Source organism: Osmerus mordax, chromosome 13, assembly GCF_038355195.1.
Source record: "Osmerus mordax isolate fOsmMor3 chromosome 13, fOsmMor3.pri, whole genome shotgun sequence".
Lineage (NCBI taxonomy): Eukaryota > Metazoa > Chordata > Actinopteri > Osmeriformes > Osmeridae > Osmerus > Osmerus mordax.
Genome location: NC_090062.1, coordinates 6,253,886 through 6,275,870, shown reverse-complemented (window position 1 = coordinate 6,275,870; position 21,985 = coordinate 6,253,886). Strand labels below are relative to the sequence as shown.

The following is a 21,985-nucleotide window of genomic DNA, read 5'->3' as shown; positions in this document are numbered from 1 at the left end:
CTGCTGAACTATCAAAAGGCTTGTAGAGAGAGAGAGAGAGAGAGAGAGAGAGAGAAGAGGGAAGCACAATGTAGAACAATGCACAAGCGACAGAGACAGTCTAAATGGGAGATCTCCAGAGGCAAACCAGGGACAGAGTGCTGTCTGAGCAACGAGACATGCTGTCAATCAACGCCACAGTTTCCAAGTGGCACTTCTCCAAGTAGCACTGCTGTGTTTTTCTACTAGTCATTTCTACTGGTTATTACATCTGTGGAGAGTGGAGAGAGTAGGGGAAGAGTTAAAAAGACATTATAGTCTCGCATGAGATCATTACAGTTTCTTTTCTTTCTATGTATTAAGACGTGTCCATTTTTAAATCTAATTTATTTTAATGAAATAAAATGTAATTACTATTCTACTGGGATGTTGATAATTACTGTGTCACTGTGTATATCATTGTACCTCCACAACAAAAATAAGAATGTTATAGTAGGAGCTCAATGCTTCATAATCATTCAAGTTTGCTTGATTAATGATTCATGACGGATGTTGGCCTTGTGAAGAACTAATCCTGGTGTGGTATTTGCTGACACAGTATGAATATGTGGTCCACTCCATATCCACCTCATACCAATAATCAGCGTGTGCTTAGCCTTGACATGAAGAATGGGTGCTAGGCCTGCAGCATCTCAGTCCTGAACAGAAGGATTGCAAAGACATTCTCAATGGCTTTATATTGCTTGACACACAATGCCACCTAGAGGAAGAAACCAGTACTGTAGGGTTTAGTTTTCCAGTGTAGACCATTTTGATTTTTCCATCCTGTGGAAGGATGACAGTTTGATAGTACCCCCACTTCACCCCTGGTAGAAAAAAAGACGAGCATTTCAAAATAAAAGAAGGAATCATAATTTATTTCATGATAATCAATTCCAATATATTTGAACACATTTAGGATTACACGACTTGTTTATTAACTATATTTTCTCAAGGTACTACATTATATAAAAATATCTTTTTGTAAAATCTAATATTTGGAAAGAGAGAGATAGATACGTCATGGGGAGAACGTCAGGCCTGGCAGGCTACACATGCTTATCTAGATCCCTTCAACCAGACAATACACTTCTAGACGCTTCTAGACAATACACTTTATACATGTATTTTTACTCTACCATGTTTATGGAAAAACATTCAATATCTTATTGACATATTAAAGTCGTAAAAAAGATAGACCATTGACCACAGTCATAAGTAACAGCATACATATTGCCCTTTCCGCACCTGACACTAATTCATTACCATTCTGGGGTATATTTAAAACCAGGTAATAACAATCCTTTAACCTAATCTACAAATAATGTTTCCATCCAGGGTGACCTGTAGTTGCCTGGATGTTTGCTGTTAACCAGCTTTGACACCATGTCACTATTGAACCTGTGTTGTCTTTGGGGTGATTCTGATTCACCCCCCACGTTTGTGGACCTTGTCGTAATGGTGAACTTAACAAATCCCACTCAGTATCTCTGTGTAAATGTTTGAATCTCACTAAGTATCTCCATGTAGATGGAGATACAAGCTCGATGTTTGAATCAGGACCATTTGAATCCCTTTTTGCTCCGGTGGGCTCCGACCACCATGTAGCTGTCAGGTGAGTCGTCCTTCATGTTGGGGGTTTTGACCTTCACCTTGGCTCGACCGGCCTTGACCTCGGGTCGTATGAGGCCGTGGGCACGGCAGGGGTCGTGCTTCTGAAGGTATCCCTTGAAGGTCTCCCAGCCCCCTCCGACACGTACCATCACATGGCGTTCATTCAGCATCTGACAAACAAGGTCACAGCAGAGAAAATCAGTCGGGTACCAGGGACCTGGTGATGCAGATGCTTGTGTGCAGAGGGACTTGCAGATACAAACACACAACCTTTGACCTGATTGATATAATACCAGACCAAACCTGAGAGTTGATTAGAGGGCTACCGTCCAGCACACACATACACACCTACACACGTGCAAATACTGTACACACCTACACACGTGCACACATACACACTGTATGGCTGCTAGCCCCTGCATCCCTGAAGCAAGGAAACGACCCCCCCATGCCCCCCGCCCCCTTCCTAATCAAATATTTACGCACTCTCTCTCAGCATTTATAACCAAGGCCATGAAAGGCAAATGATCTCTGAGACAGCTTTGTCAAAATCTCATTAAGACTCAAGAAACCCTGACTTGTACTGCCAGCTGAGCTCATAACCCAGGGTTAACACACACACACACACACACACATACACACTCACACTAAGAAATTGATTGCAGATATTCAGAACCTATTTTGAAGGCTGTGAAAACAACAACATCTGTGTTCAGTGTTCCAATGTGTCGAGTGTTTGGAGGAGACAGTGAGAGATAGCAGGTGTTCTGCTGACACCTCTACCCACTGGCCTGCTCCTGAAAACCTTGGGCTGCTATGGCAACGGCTCTGATATTAAAAAGGACGGCAAAAAAGGGACCGAGTGAGAGGAGGGAAAGAGAAAGACGGGCTGTTCCCTCCAGAGAGCAGCTCTCCCCAGAGACCAATGCCAGGCCATCCGTCCTCCTGTCACACAGCCACGCCCCCCCTCTCCTTATCGCCCATAAAACCTTCATTACGGAGTCATTAGAAGTCTGATCCTACAAGCACATGTACACCTCATCTCTCCGCCCCTCTATCCCCCCGCCACGCGTACTAATGGAGATTGGAACACACACACACACACCCCATGGTTGGTTATCTCAATTACCCAAGACCCTCTCAAAAGGGATATGGCTCAGCTGTTGGCTAGGAGATTAAAATGTTCAGGCTGACAGGGGGGTCAAGTCTGACATGCCAAACAAACACAAGAGGTGAGGGGGAAAGAGGGAGGGGCTGGGACATAGACACACAGGAGCTGAGGGTTCCTCACAGCGACCTTACAGCTTCACAAAACAGGGGAGTTAACTGCACATTCCAAATGCTAAACATGAATCCCAGCTGTACAGTGCAATACAGTGAACAGCCCATGACTCTCTGTTCTATTTGATCCATATCATCAGCTCTCTACACACTGTGCATCTTTGACATTTAAAATCTAGCTCCTCTAGCTCTCTATAATCAGATTCCTCATCCCAGTCGTCCATCCCCCCTTCACACTCACACACACACACACACACACACACATCTTGTCTGTGGCCCATAAGCTGACTGCTGGTCTCCCTCGGGTGCTTCCAGGCAGCTTCATTGATTCTCTCCCCTCCTGCCTCTATGAAAGATTCATGAGGACACACATGATGTGGACCTGCATTTGTCCTGTCAGCCAGTAGGAGTCAGGCTTCAGCCATCTCCACCTAGCGAGGGATGGAACGTGGACCCGTTTGTTAGTTTACCAAGACTTGATGGATGAGGTAAATAACACTCTATTCATCCAGACAAATGTGTCGTTTTATGAACAGAACAGGAAAAACTGATGTCTGCCCGATGTCTTGTTAAAAATGGTAATGATCAGCAAAACGGGCTGATCAAAAAGACAAAACCAAGACGAAACCTAGGATGAGATAGTAGCAACAGTTCTAATAATCATATGTTAGTATTTTTCTAAGGTTTGGTAAAAAAAAAAATATCAGATACACAAAATATCTATTATCGCACATCCACAATGAATGCTAAATGGTGAGATGTTGTCTTTTCATCATAGATTCCAGTGTGAGTTGATGGTAATGGATAGCAGAGGCAGGGAGCTGATTCTCACAGAGGCTGTAATGGCCAGCCTTCTATTGAGGCAGAGATCATTCCTGCTATACAGCCAGGCTCTTCATTATGCCTGGAGAAGAAAGCAGAAAGCCCTTCTCCTTCAATAGAAGAGGAGGCTGTGGGGGCCCTGATAGAAAAACCTCAAAACGAGAAAAGGGGAGAAAGCGAGGGAGGGGGTGGAGCGAGGACGAGAAGAAGGGGATGGATGGATGGAGGGCAGGGAGGGAGGGAAGCTGTCGCACCAGGGCACTGTTTAACGAGATGCAGTCTAATTAAATCACACCACTAATGACTTGCCTTCTATGATCAATAGACTGTGGCTCTTTAAAAAGACGAGCACACACACTTATACACACACACACATACTTACACACACTTGGCTGTACAAACCACCTACAGTAGCAGGTATGGCTGTAAAGGTTATCTCACAGGCCTATCTCTTAATGGCTATTTTACCAAGGCTCTCACTTGAAACACACACAATGCATTCAGGACCGATTGGGGCTGTAGTTCTTTAGTGGATCTTTTAGACCAGCAAAGAGTGTGTGTAGCAGCCAATAATGTAATAATGACCAAAACCATAAAACAGCTATTAGTCAATAATGCAAAATTATTACCTTATTGGCCGTCTATTACATAATTGATTTGGTAAAAGCACTGAACACTGCATATACACACTGCATATAACACACACTGAACACTGCATATAACACACACCGAACACTGCATATACACACTGCATATAACACACACTGAACAGACACACATGCCGTTGCTGAGGAACATAGAATAGAAGATTGTTTATGATCACATTAATGAACCCTTCGGGCCATGCCATTTCCCCCTCTGTTTTTCAGTCAGCATACTGTAGCGTACACCCCTCCTGAATCAGTCTGGCTGTGAACCATCCTCACAGCCCGTCCGCTCTGCTTTATGGAGGCTTCTCCCTTTGATGTGGCGTCGGGGCTTGTTCTCTGCCGCCAGACAGGAGAGAGGAGCACAGAAACAGGTGTTCCCTCCAGTCAGCCATTATGTCTAAACAGCAGTAAACCCAGGCTGCTGGCTGCTTAGGGAGCAGGAACAGGAATGCAGTTGTAAGTGAACCTCCAGCAGCAGACTGCCACAGACAGCTCCATCAGGCTCGTCACTCAGACTGCTGGGTTAGCAGAGTGAGAGTCGCTGGGTTTCAATGGGCTTAACTGAGCGTTATATGGCTTTGTGTTGGCGACCGATTAGCCAGCGAGGGAAACAGCCGTGCCTAGTGTGACTTACTGGTCACTGCTGAGCGAGGACACTAACATGTCACGCACACACACACGCACACATACACCAACCATGAATGCACACGCAAAATGTGTGCTGACAATTGTGTAGGTGTGTTACGTACAACATTGTTTTTGTGATCATACCAGTGTCAACTCAGGCCAAATTAAGCCAAATCAGGTAATACAAACCAGGGCGTGTTGTCAGTATGACTGAGAGCCTTTTTTCATTTCCTTTGGAAGGTGTGAACTCAGTCTACTGGTTGCCAAGCAACCTCAGCTCCCATGAGGCGTTGCTTAGTCCTTCTACAGATCCTCACTCCTTCCACACAGAGTCTCATATGGTACACACACACACACACACAAGCATACAAACAAAAGCAAACATACCCAGAACTCGCACACTCACACACACAGACACACTTACACACACTCACATTTCCCACACAGCCCGCGTCATACATCAGACACACTCACAGCCCCATGCCAATCAACACTCCAACATATAATTCTTTTCCATGGGAAGCTGGTTCTCTATATTTAGTTGTTTTACGTTGTTTTATATTTACTTGTGAAAAGCTGCTCTAATTATGTTATCAACAACTGATAATTAAAATACAGTCCATGAGTATTATCAGAAATATCTGGGAGGGTGTCAGGTGGCTGAGCAGTTAGGGAATCGGGCTAGTGATCAGAAGGTTGCCGGTTCGATTTCCCGCCAGGCCAGTGACGTTGTGTCCTTGGGCAAGGCACTCCACCCTACTTGCCTCGGGGGAATGTCCCTGTACTTACTGTAAGTCGCTCTGGATAAGAGCGTCTGCTAAATGTAAATGTAAACATGCTTTTGTATTGGAGGTCAGTCCTGGGAGGATGGAGGAGGATGGAAGAAGGCGTTAGATGGTGGAGGAGAGTGGGTGAACGTGTGTGTGTGGACGTACCCGTACATACAGGACCTTCTCGCCCAGGCGGTAGCGTCCTTTAGGCTGCTTCTCCACAGGGAATGTGGCAGCACAGCTGCAAGGAGGGTCCTCAATGATGTTCCTTACCTAGAACAACCAAAGCCTCTTAGATAGCCTCTTTCCTCACTATCGTCTTTACTAAGTCTTATTAAGTCGTACTAAGAAAGTCAATGCAACTCTGCCCGTCGACAGCATTAGGACTGACAAAGTAAGTAAGATTTCAAGGCTATGATTTAGGTACTTACAATGTCATCGAGCAGGTTTCCAGTTCCTGTGGAGACCTTCTTGCCAGAGGACTTGCTGGGGCGAGTATGAGAGGGCGAGGGCAGTGGCGAGGGTGACGGAGGGGAGGCAGGGGGTGAGGGTGGAGGCAGTGGTTTGTCAGGGGTGGTGGAGGCAGAGGTGGCAGTGAGGTTTGGGGGGGGCAGCAGTGTGGCTGTGGAGGGGGGGGCGTGGGTGCTGGAGAAGGCGGAAAGGGGCGTCTGGGTGGAGACCGAGGCGGTGCTCGTGTGGCTGCCTGAGAGGGAGGTCTGGGTGGACGAGGAGGTGGTGGGGGGCGGAGGCGTGGAGGGGGGAGAGAAAGCTGCGACCGCGACAGGGGACGAGGGCCGGGGAGGGGTCTCTGAGACCGGGGTGGTGGGGTCAGGGGTCAGAGGTGGGGAGAGAGGGAGAGGTGGAGGAGGGAAGAAGGGGAAGGGGAGAGGGGATGACGGGGATAGAGACCTGGCCTCCTCCTCCCTCTCGATCTCTCTCTCCAGCTTCACCAGCCCTGGGGGCTCCACTCCATACCTAAGAGAGAGAGAGAGAGAGAGAGAGAGAGAGAGAGAGAGAGAGAGAGAGAGAGAGAGAGAGAGAGAGGGAGAGAGAGAGAGAGAGAGAGAGAGAGAGAGAGAGAGAGAGAGAGAGAGAGAGAGAGAGAGAAAGAGACAGTAAGAGAGAAAGACAAGAGGCAGAACAAACGTTTTTGCCCTCTTTTCACCTGGTCATTGTAACTCACCTGATCCCAATCCTCCCCAGCTCCATCAGGCAGACGCAGACCTCCCGAGGTTGTTTGTGGAGTACTGAACACACACACAAACACATACACACAGCCATACACACACAGACACACAATATAACAATAGGGGTTATTCATTTGTAACAGGAGATGACAGATGCCTTGAGAGATAAACCACAGTCGGAGACAGGAAGGACAACTATGAATGATGTTAGAACCCTGGATCAGACTGTCAGAGGGACAACAGCATAGCGTAGAACCGTACCACACAACACAGCACAACACAAGGCCGCACAACAGGTACAACGCACAGTCCTGTCTGTAATGAAACCTTCAAAGGCTTAGATCTTAGAGTTGATCAAAAATATCAAAGCAAAATATTGGCTTGTTATAAAGAAACACATCTTTCTCAAGGAGAAGTTGAGGAAAAATCCACTCAAATATTTTGGGGTTTTGTTTATGAAAACATGAATCGTGACCACAGATGAGGGTTGCAAATCCAAATGTATCACCAGATCAAATGCAGCTGATTCCATAGTAGACAGAGAGGAAACACAGAAGAGATACACAGCATGCTGGGAGACACAACAAGCAGTGTTTGAAGCGGATCAGTGGACGACAAGTACCTTGAGTAGCTTGTTTTCAGTTGACTGTCCTCTGTGAAGTTCTTTGAGATACAACAAATGATTCAGAGAAGTGAATCAGCAGATGATTCAGTCAAAAGAATCAAATCTAATACAGCAGATTATACAATGAAGTGAATCAATCCTGATTCAGTAAAGGGAATCAATCCCAATTCAGTGCATACATTTACATTTAGTCATTTAGCAGACGCTCTTATCCAGAGCGACTTACAGTAAGTACAGGGACATTCTCCCCGAGGCAAGTAGGGTGAAGTGCCTTGCCCAAGGACACAACGTCATTCGGCTTGCTGGGAATCGAACCAACAAACTTCTGATTAATAGCCTGACTCCCTAACCGCTCAGCCAGCTGACCCCATAAATGAGAGGTATAGAGAGGAGACATAGAACATGCCTTTGGCATGTTCTATGTCTCCCTCCCCACACTGTCCGTTACACGAAGGGTGCAGCAGAAGGAGGAAAGAGAGAGAAAGTAGGGAAACAATTATAACATCGAGCGCATACAACAGTAAATGTTCCTGATCCTGCAGATTCAGCCTGACTCTCTACAGTAGAGTCTCCGGACCGTGGGAGCGATTGAACTTCCTCTGATCTACCTCACCTGCCTCTCTTTCTCCCTTGGCTTAATAATAACACCCGAACACACACGCACCTTCCCTCTCCTGGTAGGTTGTGTGTTTTTTCTTTCTTTCATTCATTCATGAAATGTTCTTACTTCAAGTGAAAGAGCAAACTTTTCAAGTAGGTCATTGGAATGGTAAACATGCCCTTGAAGACTGAAAGTTCTAATTTCACCTTCAGTAGCCCTCCCCTCTCCTACAGTACGACAGAGAGATAGAGAGAGAGAGAGAGAGAGAGAGAGAGAGAGAGACAGAGAGAGAGACAGAGAGAGAGAGAGTGAGGGGAGCACACAGGCCAACCGGAACACTCACCCAAATCCTCAGACTCAAACAGATAAGCCTTATCCACGCCAATCTTTCGACACCAATACAGGAAGTTGGCGGTGTTGTCACGGGCAAAGAAGGATCCGGAGGAAGCGTCAGGACGCCAGTGGATAACTCTGCGGACGAAGGGCTGGGTAAAACACACACACACGTACACACATACACACACACAGACAGACACACACATACAAATACACACATACACTTTATTTTAGAAAGTGGTTGTGGGAACATCATGTTGTCTGTAAACTCAGTTCAAATGGACCCAGTTGGTCAGTAAAAAGAAGAACCAGGTAGAGTCTTCAGCAACAGAGAATCTCAGAGGGACACTTTGTTGTCTGGTTATACCAGAGCCAATCTCTCTCTCTCTCTCTCTCTCTCTCTCTCTCTCTCTCTCTCTCTCTCTCTCTCTCTCTCTCTCTCTCTCTCTCTCTCTCTCTCTCTCTCTCTCTCTCTCTCTCTGTGTGGTACCTTCTCATTGCTGGCTAATATCATCTTATCTTGCAGCTCCTGGGCCAGCTCACAGAGCAGAACCCCGTTGTCCAGCCGGTCCATCAGACTGTGTGCAGTCAGGTCTGCACCTGAAGACAGGAGAGAGACTGTTACCACAACCACAACCCTGACCCTTGTCTGACCACAACCACAACCCTGACCCCTACGCCAACGTACATGTCACAGGTGAAATTCCAACCTCAGATTTGCATGGAAGTCCAAACATCTAGAAATTAACCAATGTCTGGGACTACATTGGTGGTTTTCTGGAAGCGGACAGAGCTACTCATTCCACATAAGTTCCATACAAATATGGGAGGGATTTTGAAGTATAAACAATGAAAATGTCTTTCAAAGCCACTTAATTAAATATTTTTGTCCTGTTACATCTACCACATAAATCAAACGTCAAACGTATCATGCACGCTTTTGATTCTAAGAACTACAAATTACTTCTGCGTGTCTTCACATTGTTGACACAGCAGACGCCTGTCTTTGTCTGTGTGTGTGTGTTTGTCTGTGTGTGTTTGTCTATGTGTGTGTGTTTGTGTGTTTAAGACTGTCTAGTCATACACTGGCACGCTGTGACACGTTTGGTCTCTTTACATCCTCCTTTCAGACTGTTCTGAAGAAACAGCCCTTCAGCAGGAATGTGAACAGGGTTCCTCTCAGCGACGGGGCATGCAGGGCCATGACAGGGATTAGGGTCAGGGCTTTATCTTTCACAGTGCTGTAGCTCATTCTTTATGATCCAATTTCCTGCTCAAAGCAGTAGGAAGGACTGTGAGTGGTGTTTTATGAATAACATCCTGTATTTAGAAACTAACAAAATATGTAGGAGTCAAATTAAATACATAACGGATAAAAGAACACTTAATTTCAGCATTTGCGGGGTGAAATCTGAACAAAGGTGTGTGAGAACAAATTAACAACAGCAAAAATAGCCAGAAGTAAGTTATTATATATGCACAGCTGCTCCTCTATTGTACAAGACACAAGTTTTTAAAGCACAGTTTCTTCTTTGTTGAAATACTACATTACCCAAAATGCAGTTGAGCCAGATGGCCAGATCCTCTTTCATGGGCAGCAGGCTGGACTCGTGGCGGCAGGGCAGCCATTGGCTGTACTCCTGAGGACTGGCCAGGCCTGGCCCGGGGCGATGTTTGGGGCTCAGGGGACACAGCATCCCCAGACCTGTCTGTTGCCGGGGGCTCTCAGGGCTGGGGGGGGCCTGGGGGGCACTCTGGGGGCACTCTGGATTCATCATGACTGACTATTCTCTCCTCTCTTCCACGATGGTTTAGACACTCAGAACCTGTTGGTAGAGCATGAACGGGAAGGGTTGCATGTGTTATGTGTATTGTGAGGTCAGGTTGTTTGTCAGTCTTGATGCTGTTAGCCAAGGGACTTTCAAATCCTGGGATGTTTCTGTTAAGATTTGTGTTTTGTTTTCCCAGGTATATCGGCTGATTGACACACACAAACACACACAAACCAATGTGGCTTGTGTTTTTGGCCACTGGCAGCTTTACCTGCCAGTAAGCTTCCAAGACTGCCTAACCCTTCCAGACTCAGGATTCTGCGGTTCTAGGACAACACCAGCTTCACTGTTAATCTGATTCTCAAAAAACAACACCTGCACTGGATGAACAGATAAGATAAGAATACATGCCAGATATGAATGCAGAACAACAAAAGGATAGATATCAGTTGATAGATAAACATTTTGGGAGTTGCTCTTTCTGTTAAGAAACAATGGCTCCTTCACACAGGAAGTGGGATGATGTCATCTCCCACCCAGGCAGGGCTGCAGAGCTGTGGAGCCACACCTGGAGGACACTTGTACGAGGGAAGACTCAGACAGGTGATCAGACCGACGTCTGCTGTGTTGTCCCCCTGTCCTGACTGTGTCCTGCTTGAAGGGCCACGATAGACGCTGCTCTGGGCCATGCTGCAACCTTGCCTTGGTGACATACAACATATTTGGTATGTACCCATCATTTAAAATGATGTTAAGAATGTGTTCTTAATAAGGTTGTTTGTCTTAATAAATGAGGGTCAATAAAATAATGTATGGACGGAAACCAGGGCATGATGCACTTGGCAGAAATGTATGTAGCTAGTATTGCCATATTAATTAAAACAATCCAATAAAACCGTTTTCAGATACTGTGGGCCCTGGGAGTGAAGTTTGATCTGCTTCTGTGTGGTGTGCGTTATTCCAGCACTGATGTTCAGACGGTCTAGAGGAGGGGACGGACTGGGGAGCTGCTAAACTACTGCTGCTGCTGACCTAACCAGACTCAGCCAGGAGACAGGGGTCTTGGGTGGGGGCTGTGGAGATGCTGACCGGCAGGGCCATGGGAGTCTGAGACTCAAACTAAGCACACAGGTGCCACATTCACACCTCCACTAGAGGACGGATTCTGCTGGGAAATGTAGACAAAGGTCACTGGTTGGCCTCCCTTTTCAACAAAAGCCTCCTTTATTCTCGCGCACACTAACACACACACACATACACATGCATCAACATACACACTTATACACACAGAGACACACATATTAGGACCAACCAGGTGTTACACCTGGACCTAAAGTTACTATTTTGACTCTAAGGACATCATTATGGTTTCATTTCCCTGCTGACACGTCTTTCTTAGCAGGCATCCTTATCACAGAGTAAAAATATAGAAATGTGGTAATAATAGGTGTTGCTGTACTCCCACAACCATACATACACACACACACTGCCTACTATACACACACACACACACACACTGCCTACTGTACACACACATACACAGGCCCATACCTGCTCGTGCTGGGTATTCCAGCTCATTTACTTTGCCCTACCTACAATGTTCCCCTCGATCTGCTTCGACGAAATTCTGCAGCCTCTAATAGTCCCCTCCTTGTGCTGCCTGGTGTGTATCTTAATGACAGGGAACATCTTCAGACGAGAACCTCCCTTTCGGTTGAGCAAAATGACATTAGGTATTGCGCAAACATGAGCTTTCTGCAGGGTAAAAACCGTTCATGCAAATACCTGGACTACCAAAGCTGACAGAATGACTGATGGGTTAGCTGCCCGTGGCCTGACTGTGCCCGACCCTGAGCTCTCCAGAGGGCCGCTCTGCAGCCCCATACAGCTGGTAAACAATCAACTTCTCAACTAGCTGACAGAATTCTCTCTCCTGTACGCTACAACACAGACCCTCTTTTCAAGTTTCCTTGTCCTGGAGTTGCCTGGGTGGGCTATTGTAACTGAACTAGAAGACTGTCACGAGACAAGTTTACCTGAGAACTGTATTGTAGTGAGAATCAAGGTTTCACTCTTTATTGAGCTGTGATGACTTTGTAAGTCAATCCCAGGCCAGCAAACCAGCTGGATTCTTTCATACAGACACAGAGTAATCTAATACTGCACCTCTACTCCTTCCCTGCATGCTTCAGGCTTAACTATTAGTTTACAAAACAGTCTGAATAAACTATTCACTAAAAAATGAGTTATGTGAGGTCATATTGATGGCCAACAGCCCACCCAACAGCAGCAGCAACCTAAACCTTCAGTGAAACCAAGATCAGTCTTCACCGGTATCACCTCCCGAGTTGAACCAGCTTATCTGAGGTAATACAACACTCCAGAAGTGAATTGCAGGTGGTTGGGAGAGGAGAGGAGGGGGGTCTTTGGTTTGACAGACCTTGACCCCATGCATGTGCAACAAGTGGCTTTTGAACCTCAGACCGTTCTGTACAGAACCCAAATGTATCCAGAACCGCTGGACCTAAAAGTGAATTCCCTGAGATGGAAGGCCAGTATTTGGTCTTGGTGAGCAGCGGGCGGCCGTCTTAGCTCCACTACACATGGTGTTCCCTCTTGTGGTTCCAGACTAAATAAACCAGCGAGCCAAAGGCCGAGAGGATGGTAGGGTCCATCGCTTACCTCTGTTTATACACCCCCAACAATGGAGGCCTTGCGTTGTACAGCTGCACTGGCTCGAAACAGTAATACGAAAATAAAAAAATACTTGGCAACTGAAATCCTATTGAAAGAATTCTATACCCTATCCTGAACAGGTTTAAGATGACGTTTTAAAATAATAAATAGTGGCCGCAGCACAATCTGTTCATTGATTTGAGTCTTGGCATGCACCCCAAAACAGTAAAACACATAGACCTGATGTCCTAGTGGCCTAATGTTGGCCGTCTGGAACTCCCATGTGAAAACTTGTAGTTGGCCCAAACTAACATAGCTAGGTGTTTGAGAGAGATCCATCTCTGACCTAAACACCAATTTCAATCTTTGCATTGATTTTCAGTTTCAATCACATCCAGGTGTAGGCCTAATCACTTCAATTTTTAGAGGTGACCATATGGCAATTTGGATTTGAGTTTGGTTTCAGAATTCAGCATTCAGAATTCAGAATTATGATTTTGAATTATCATATGATTGGTAATTATTGTGTTTATTGTAGGTTTCGCCAACAATCTAACAATGTAAACTGATGAGGCCACATAAGTAATGAGTAGAGATTAAGTGGGAACAAATTACAAAGTTTATACTACTGAAACACTCAAGCCAAACGCTCAGAAAAGAAATTGGCTACGTTATGTCGTATTGTATATACGTATTGTATTAACAGCCTAATCATCTACAAAATGATTACGTCTTAATCAAAACAATAATTAATCAATACTTACACAATCGTTTTTCAGGTCAAAAGCGAAGTTGAATACTTTAGAAAGTACATCCAGAATTGCCCAACACAGACCCTCTATGAAAAGGCACGAAATCGACCATCCCCAGCGACGTTCCTCTCGTCCCCTTGGTCCACTATGGGAAATGATGACTGCACAATAATGACTAGCTATAGGCTACTATAGGTAACTTCCACATGTCCAAAGAACATCCCTGCGCCTTTCAAAGCCAACGGTGTCATCTTACATGATGCTCCGCATAGCGCTGGACCAGTATTTGTTCTCGGTTGTCCACTAGTTATTTATCAAAGTCGTCAAATTGTTTAAGTTTGTCACGCCTCCTTAGTTTTGCCTGTCACAACTAGAATAAACAAAACGTTAGAGTCAATATAAAAAACGCTTTCTGAAGGCAGTATCTGAACATATACTTTAAAGTAGACTACAGGAACCTTCCTAGCCTACTTTAAAAATCACTCACCTAAATAATCTTGCAACTGAGTCAATGTTAGAGAAAGTTTGTTATGAATTCACGTGGGCCAATTTGCTGGGACTGAGGAAACTGTAATCAAAGTGGGAATGTTTTATAATCTCAACATGGGACGAGCAGCCGCAGCGATTAGACTACTCATTATAGGATGTAGGGAAAACCAGGTGCAAAACATCATAAACAGCACATAAGTAACTGCAGCAAATAGTTTTTCATGTTGATAAGTGCTCAATTTGAAATAGAGTTTGTGATTAAAGACTTTAACTATCTGAATGTTTGAAAACGTGAGTCTGCGTTGTGATTTTTTACCTGTATCAACAGATGGCGCTGTTTGACATGGTCAACCGGAACACAGTGACTGATCACCCTCAACTGACGGACTAGAATAGACTTTCATTCTCATTACCTTTAATAGCAACAGTCCCACCACTCTGAATCATCTTTGCACCCCAGCATGCAGCGTTACCGCGTCACCCACCTCTCAGCTTCCTTCCTGACGACCTTGCCTGGTAAAGCAGCCCTCCAGGCCCCAGCCCCTGCTCAACACTCGTTAATGTCCTGTTTATTGGTGCTCAGGCTTGTGTGGGGGAGTGGTGGTGGTGGTGGTGGTGGTGGTGGGGGGGGCTATAATTACACATTTTTGGTCCAGAGAGGAAGGGATAGAGAGGGGAGTAAGGGTTGGAGTTAAAGGGGGATGCTATCAATCTAGTGGTCGCTGAGGCAATGACATTCTAATCCTCATGCCAGTGTGTTTGTGCATGTCTGGTGCTATAGTCCCAGGTGGAGTTGATCCCCCCCTCCCCCTCCTTCCCTCCCCAGGGATTAGATCCCTCATTTCCACAATGCCTCTCAGACACGCCCCTACTCTCCCTCTACACCCTCTCAAACACCCCCCTTTCTCCAAGCCCCTTTTTCTAATTTGCACTGGTTAACATTCATCCCATCACATTACCATACAATGTCTACATGCTAATGCCTGTTTGTGCGTTTGATATCCCATATCCAAAACAATTTTGTGTAAAATTGTTTTTACTTTGGGAAAATGAAATAAAATCTAACTAAACTTTATCCCAGTCTGTTTCAATGTGATTAAGCACATGATTGACAGGTTGGAGGTATCATTCACATCGTTTGACCTCAGGAATCAATGTTGGTTTGGGTAGTGAACATCTTGCTGTTGTCTTACAAGCATGTTAAACCAATTTAACAGTGACTCAGAAAAACCTACAGAGTTAATTAATCGTTGCATGGCATCTGGACCCCAGCTTGATTTTTAAACAAAACCAGCATCCCTTTTACAAGCATTGCTCACTGTTTACATCCTGTATAGAACTGCACTGTTACTGTAAATTGTGATTAAACACTGTAAGGGGAATCATTTTGCTCACATTTTAGTACAGTTTTTTATGTTCTTGATTATTTCACAAGAGGTAGGCATGCAATCGGTACGACTGATGATACTGGCGGCTATAATTGTTTTAAATCTTTTGGAGCCTTATCCAGACCACTGTTTGTGTTTGCGTGTGTTGTGTGTGTGTGTGCATGTGTGTGTGTTTTCCAGGAGCTGTTAGAGAAGCAGAAAGTATAGTTCTAAAGCACACTCCTGGATCCATGTGTCTCTGCTACACGACAAGGATCAGCGAGCTAGACCCTGACAGATGGCATCATACGTTGCCTAGACAACCTAAACCATTAGTGTGTGTCCCGCGACAACCGCCCCCCAAATAAGGTGCTGGTGGGAGGGAAAGGGAGGAGATGGGGAGGGAGCAGGGGAGTGACAGAAAAGCAGGAACCATGTGCTATGCAACACCCAAATTGTTCCCTTGGGCCATGAGGACGCGTGGCCAGTCAGATGGGTTCGGATTAGGGGAAGACCAGTGTTCCATCACCTAGTCACATCAAGCTTCAGAGTGTAATTGAATATTTTGCCTCATGAATTACCTATGCCTTGTTTGGTAAATTGTGACTTTCCTCAACACTCCTCCTCCATCTCCTCTTTAGAAGAGTAATAGAGAGTTATATTTATGTAGACATTTGAGGTTCATACTCAAAACACACTAGACACATGGGAGACTTGTGTCAGCAAGTAGTTTCTACTGTAGTAAGTATAATATTCATGCCCCTTGTAGCCCATGGTATAAAAGTGCTTCATCATCTCTCTTATATGAACTTAATATGTTTGTAATGCGCTTGCTGGTTAGAGAGGGAAGCAAGGAGCGAGGAAGGGAGTGAGTGCAGTCAACGAGGGAGGGAGGGATGAATAGGTGGAAGGGGGGAGGGAGGCAGGAAGAAGGGAGGGAGGGAGTGAGGGAAGCAAGGAGAACAAGGCACCCTAGCCTGCGATTGTGGCTCATTCATAAGGGTGTCTAATGGTGTGTGTGTCAGAGGCAGCAGAGTAATCAAAGCTGAGCTGCAGTAGCCGTGTGGCAGGCCAGCAGGTCAGTGCCGTAGGCTAGCCAACATCACTAATTACACTAGCTGGCTGCTTTGTCATACAGCACCGAGCCGCCCTGTATAACCAGACGGGAAAAACCCTGTACTGGGAATCACAAAAACCTTCCAGTTTGACAAAATAAAGAAACCAAATTACTGTACCCAAATATGTATTGTACTGTATTCTGCTGATTGATATTTATATAATTATTGTGCGCAAATTCATCGTTATAATACAGTGTGTTATTGTTCTAATTCATTTTTCTAATTTTTCTAATAAACACTGGAGGAGTACAGCTGCTCTTGTTTCAAAATTGCAACCCTGTTGTTGTTTCAAACCTCCACCAGGGGGCTCTATGACTAATAACGTCTGCAGAAAAAGCAGCTCCATGCTCACCACATGGGGCATTGGGGAGAGGGGAGGGCAAAGAAGAGGAGTGAAGGTACATGACAAGCTAGGCTACATAGAACTGAAACAGTCGCTGTAAACAATTACTGTTTTCCATTTTATTTTGTCAGTTCCTCTCGAGCATCAAGGATAACTTACAAAAGCATCCTTTTGCTCCTCCTCCTCCTCCTCATCCATTCTCTCCATCTCCATTCATTCAGACATTTCTGTGTGCGTGGGTTCTCGTGCATTGTCAGTGTGTGCTTGTATGTGTGTGTGCGAGAGTCGCTCTCTCTGTCACTGGGCCTTTAACAAGATTACAGTGAAAGCGTGGATGTAATGGAGTGTCAGGATAATGTCATTATCATGTGACGGAGTGCTTCTAATGGCTGTGTTATCAGCCTGCAGTCTCTTAACCCTGTCGTCAGGTGAGAGATTAGACTGCTGCTCTCATCTAATGACTCAGACCAGTACAGGCTGTCCACGACATGCAGATACTGTGTTTCTATACATATGTACACTGTACGGAAAGACCCAAGGATTCTCTCGATGGGTTAGTGTGTGTATCTCTGCTCACTCTCTTCCCCCTCCCACCCACCCTCTCTCTCTTTTCCCCTTCTCTCTCTCTCTCCCTCGTTCCTCACCCCAGACTCACAGTACCAGAGTATCTCCTCACGACCAGAGTTCTCGCTTCTTCCTAAGTGTCCCGGTCTCCATGGAAACCCATATCCCCTTTAGAGATATCCACAAAAGGTGTTTAGAAAAAGAGAAATATTGCCAAGGACAAACACACAAATCTGTATGACACCACCCATGCACAGACAAAACACATATGCACACACAGACACACACACAAACACACACATGCACACAGACACACACATGCACACAGACACACACACAGGCGCCTACACAGACATGTGTATACACACTCTGTCACAGAGAAATGGGTGTATGTCTGTGACATCACACTGCCTTCTTCCGCGTAGCCAATGAGAGAGATAATTTTCCTCTGCCTATTGTCTCTCCGTTAATGCAGTGCCACGCCCATTTGCTCTCTGTAACATGCTTCTGGTGAATCCTGCAGAATTACTGGCCGTCTAATGAATTGTCTGTTTTCTCCTCTTTTTCTTTTCCAACCTTCCCCGTCTGTCTCTTACCCTTCCCTCCTTCTCACTCCCTCACTATCTCAGTCTTGTGTTCTTTCTCTGTCTCTCATCTCACAACCACTCCATCTGTTGTCTCTGGCCTCCTGTGTCTTCCCCTCAATGCTCCTGGCTCCCAGAGCATTGATTGGCTGGCTAAACTCCAGGGTCATGTGACTTGGTGGTGTGGAGCCACACCCAGCAGGGTAGGATCTTGGGAATCCCACCGACTGGCTGAGTGTTCTCTCCACGACCACACATCTGTCCATCTCCACTTCCGATACCTGTTTTCTCCATCCCCCTCTCCCTTTCTTTCCCCATCCATCCCTCCCTCCCTCCCCCCTTCCCTCCCTCCCTCCCTCCCTCCCTTGATGTTGATTCTAAAAAGCTGTAGGCCGGTATCTTGGGGATAAAGCTCGCTGACGAACCAGGATTCTACACATCATCCCATCCCACCATCCCTCCTTTTCTCTCATCGTCTTCCCTCCTTTCACTCCTTCTTCCCGCCTTTCTTCTCCTTCTCCTCCTCCCCTCCCCGTAGTTCCAAAGAAAGGAAATATGCTCTGAAAGAGCACCCTGTACAATCAAGATGGAGAGAGCACCAATCTTTTCCTTCCCGGTCATGTCAGGAGATGCTGACCTGAGAGGAAGAGAGGAAAGGTTTGGAGAAGCCAGACGTGACCCACAGCTTGTGTACTTGTGGCTGTTAGAACCATATCACCTGTCCCAGTGCTCTCGTTATCTCCCTGAACTGGGAGAGCAAATCAAAGCAATTAGAGAGGAGCGTGGAGCGCCAAGCTGCCTGTCGGGCTACTCTCTCCGCTCTGCAGGGTGCGTGTCGCTACAACGTCAGGCCTACCAAGGCACCTTTATCCACAGTCTCCAGGCCTCTGCTTGAGTGACTGACTGATGCTCAGGGGAGACGAGAGTTTGGAGTAGAAAGTGTGTTTCTTCACTGTTGACACGGCCGGTGGAAGGGCTGACTTTCAATTTGGGAGAGCGGGCGGGGGTGGAGAGAGACAGACAGAGGGAGATGGACAAGGAGAGAGAGGGAGACATTTTGTCTCTCGCTAGTTCTCTCTCTGTTGATTGACAGCTTCATCCTGTGCGTACAGTCAACCCCTCACACATGGATGGTCAGAATGCTGTGAAAAGAGCTAGCGGCTTTAAAACCTGTTTGTTGGTTCGGCTTCTTTGTTTATTCAGCTGTCTGGGTGTGAAGGAGCAAGCTTTGGAAGGATGTTTATGTGTATGAATGGCAGTTCCCTGTCTGCATCCAGTTGGAGTAGAAGGTAGGCAGTGAGTACCCCACTTAGGCTGTGTGTGTATTTGTATTTGTGTGTCTATGTGTGTGTCTGTGTGTTCTGACAGGGAGAGGGAGAAAGACATATCACGTCTGGTTGCAGTGTGACTCACTTGATTTATCTTTTAGATCTAGGATATCTGCAATGTCTGAGTCACCATGCAGTGACAAATAAAAAGAGAGAAAGCTTTGGAGAGCGAGGAAGAGCGTGAGAGAGAGGAAGAGAGAGAGGGAGAGGAAGAGAGAGAGGGAGACAGGAAGAGAGAGAAAGGCAGAGCGAGGAAGAGAGATAGAAAGATAGCATGTGAGAGGAATAGAGAGACAAAGAGGGAGAGAGGCCGAGGCTGAGAGAGGATGTCGTGCCGCAATAGAGATTGCAGATAAACCAGATATAAAGTGAATGCAATAAAAGAATGGAAGTGTCAGTAGTTATGTTATCTCATCATTTCAATCCACCTCTCATTGTGTCTTTATTGTGACTCTGCTCCCACCTTGACAGACAGTCCTCTGACAATATCCTTATCTAGCGTCTGTGTGGATCGCTTCTGTCTCCCGGGCGTCACAGCTAGCTATCCTGCACAGGCCTTTGTGTGGGAGAGAGTCAGAACCAGACGCACTTCTTCCTGCAGCCTGCAGTAAATGTCAAGGGCAGAGCCCTGTGTGTTTGCGCTCCTGTAGGTGTTTATTGTCTGTGAATTCCCCCTCCCACTCATCCAGAGGTGTCTGCTCTAGCGCGATCCTCCCTTAAAGACACAGTCCCCCTGATGATCCATCACGACATACCCAAACAGTAATTAGAAAGACTTTGTGCTGCAAAGCGGCGAAAAGCAAGATGGCGGCTGAGTGATTAAAGGCAGCAGAGATCAAACAGATCTTGAGATTTAGATGAGTGCAAGACTGTTGCATATGAAGGATGAACCAATGTATCCACTACATTTTTATCTCAATGGAATTGGTCTTCAATAACAATCATACATACCAAATTAAATGTAACATTTGTTGATTTTCTTTGCATAAGTCTGTTAGGAACCACACAACAAAGATCCACTGGAAACTAGGAGAGACTGAGAGATGTGTGTGTGTGTGTGTGTCCGGTGATAACCTACTCAGTGAAGAGGCAGCTATAATCTCGCAATCAGTTAAATTACAGGGTCGTCACAACCCCATTCATGGGACAACCACTGCTTGCACTCATTCTAACCACAGTCAGCATTAAACCACCCTGCCATTAGACGGTTAAATCACAATAGTGACCACACAATATGTCTATTAGCTCTCACTGGGGTAATGACAACATGATTCATGACTCTACAGTGGGTCTCTTCAGATGTGACCCTGAACAAGATGGCGGCCAGTGATAGTGTCTGCGTTTCACCCTCTCCATCAAGACGGCGGTGAATCATAGTGTCTGCGCACCGTTCTGTCTTCTCTGCCTCTCCTGCTCTACTTCTCTCCTCCTCTCCTCATCTCAAATCTCTCTCATTTAGGGATTTCACATCCTCACTGTGCCTAATGAAATCAGTGGAAGAGGAGAAGCGACAACAGGAAATCAATAAAGCATAAAAAGAAGCGTTTGTGTGTGTGTGTGCGTGCGTGTGTGTGTGCGTGTGTGTGTGTGTGAGTGCACATCCGTGTGTGCTGGCCCTGGTGTACACTTTGCGATGGGATGTCTGAATTAGACTCACATCAGCGTGTCTGAATTGAACATGCTACACCCCCATCGTTGTCGCCCTCCTCCCCCCCCCCTCCCCTCCCCCCTCACCTCACCCCCTCCCCACTTTCTCTCTTTTCTCACTTTGTAATGAGATTTTCAATGTTTCTGTGTCTCTACAGGAAACCTGCGCTGACAGCCAAGAGGACAAAAGGAGTCCGTAAAGCCTGTACTTTAGGTAGAGACCCCCCCTCACACACACAAACACACACAGTGGTCTCCACATCTACCCCTTGCAAGCCCCCATCTGGTGGAGGGTTTTTTGAGAGGCTACACAAAATGAGAAACACTTGGCATGGACCCCCCAACCACACAGAAACACACATGCCTGCTATCTGTTAATTCAACACAAACAACAAACCCCACACAGTCACACACAACCACACACACACACATAGCCCTCCCCTCTCTCTGTCTACCTCTCTAGTCTTCTTGTCCTCATGCTTACAAGGGCGACTGCGGAACTGTCTAGTGCTGAAAAAATGGTCACGGGGGAGAAGAGTGCGGAGCAGTGAGCTACACACATACAGCATATACTTGCTTAACAAATGCTGTTCTTTTAGTGCCATGGAAATTTAAATATTGATGCCTGTCATATATTATTACTAATCACGTCTTTGTACACTGGATGATTGGTGATGGTCTTGTTTGGAGCCTTAAGAAGCAATGGAATGAATTGTACGGTAGGCCACGGCCAATCCCCAGGTGGAATGAGAGTTGTTTCCATAGAGAAGGTTTATCTGTCTCTAACCATGCAATCCTTCTCCGTAAGAAGAGA

The 21,985-nt window shown here is 46.0% G+C and overlaps 1 protein-coding gene across 1 annotated transcript; it reads right to left on the bottom strand.

Moving 5' to 3' along the window:
* Positions 1 to 942: 942 nt before the first annotated feature.
* Positions 943 to 13,874, bottom strand: gas2b (growth arrest-specific 2b). Its single transcript, XM_067249237.1, has 8 exons — positions 13,744 to 13,874; positions 10,084 to 10,357; positions 9,022 to 9,131; positions 8,539 to 8,680; positions 6,966 to 7,029; positions 6,214 to 6,757; positions 5,948 to 6,055; positions 943 to 1,802 (listed from the first exon to the last, which is right to left on the bottom strand). The coding sequence occupies exons 2-8, from the start codon at positions 10,307 to 10,309 to the stop codon at positions 1,575 to 1,577; spliced, it is 1,422 nt and encodes a 473-aa protein (XP_067105338.1). The 5' UTR covers positions 10,310 to 10,357; positions 13,744 to 13,874; the 3' UTR covers positions 943 to 1,574.
* Between the last annotated feature and the right edge of the window lie 8,111 nt (positions 13,875 to 21,985).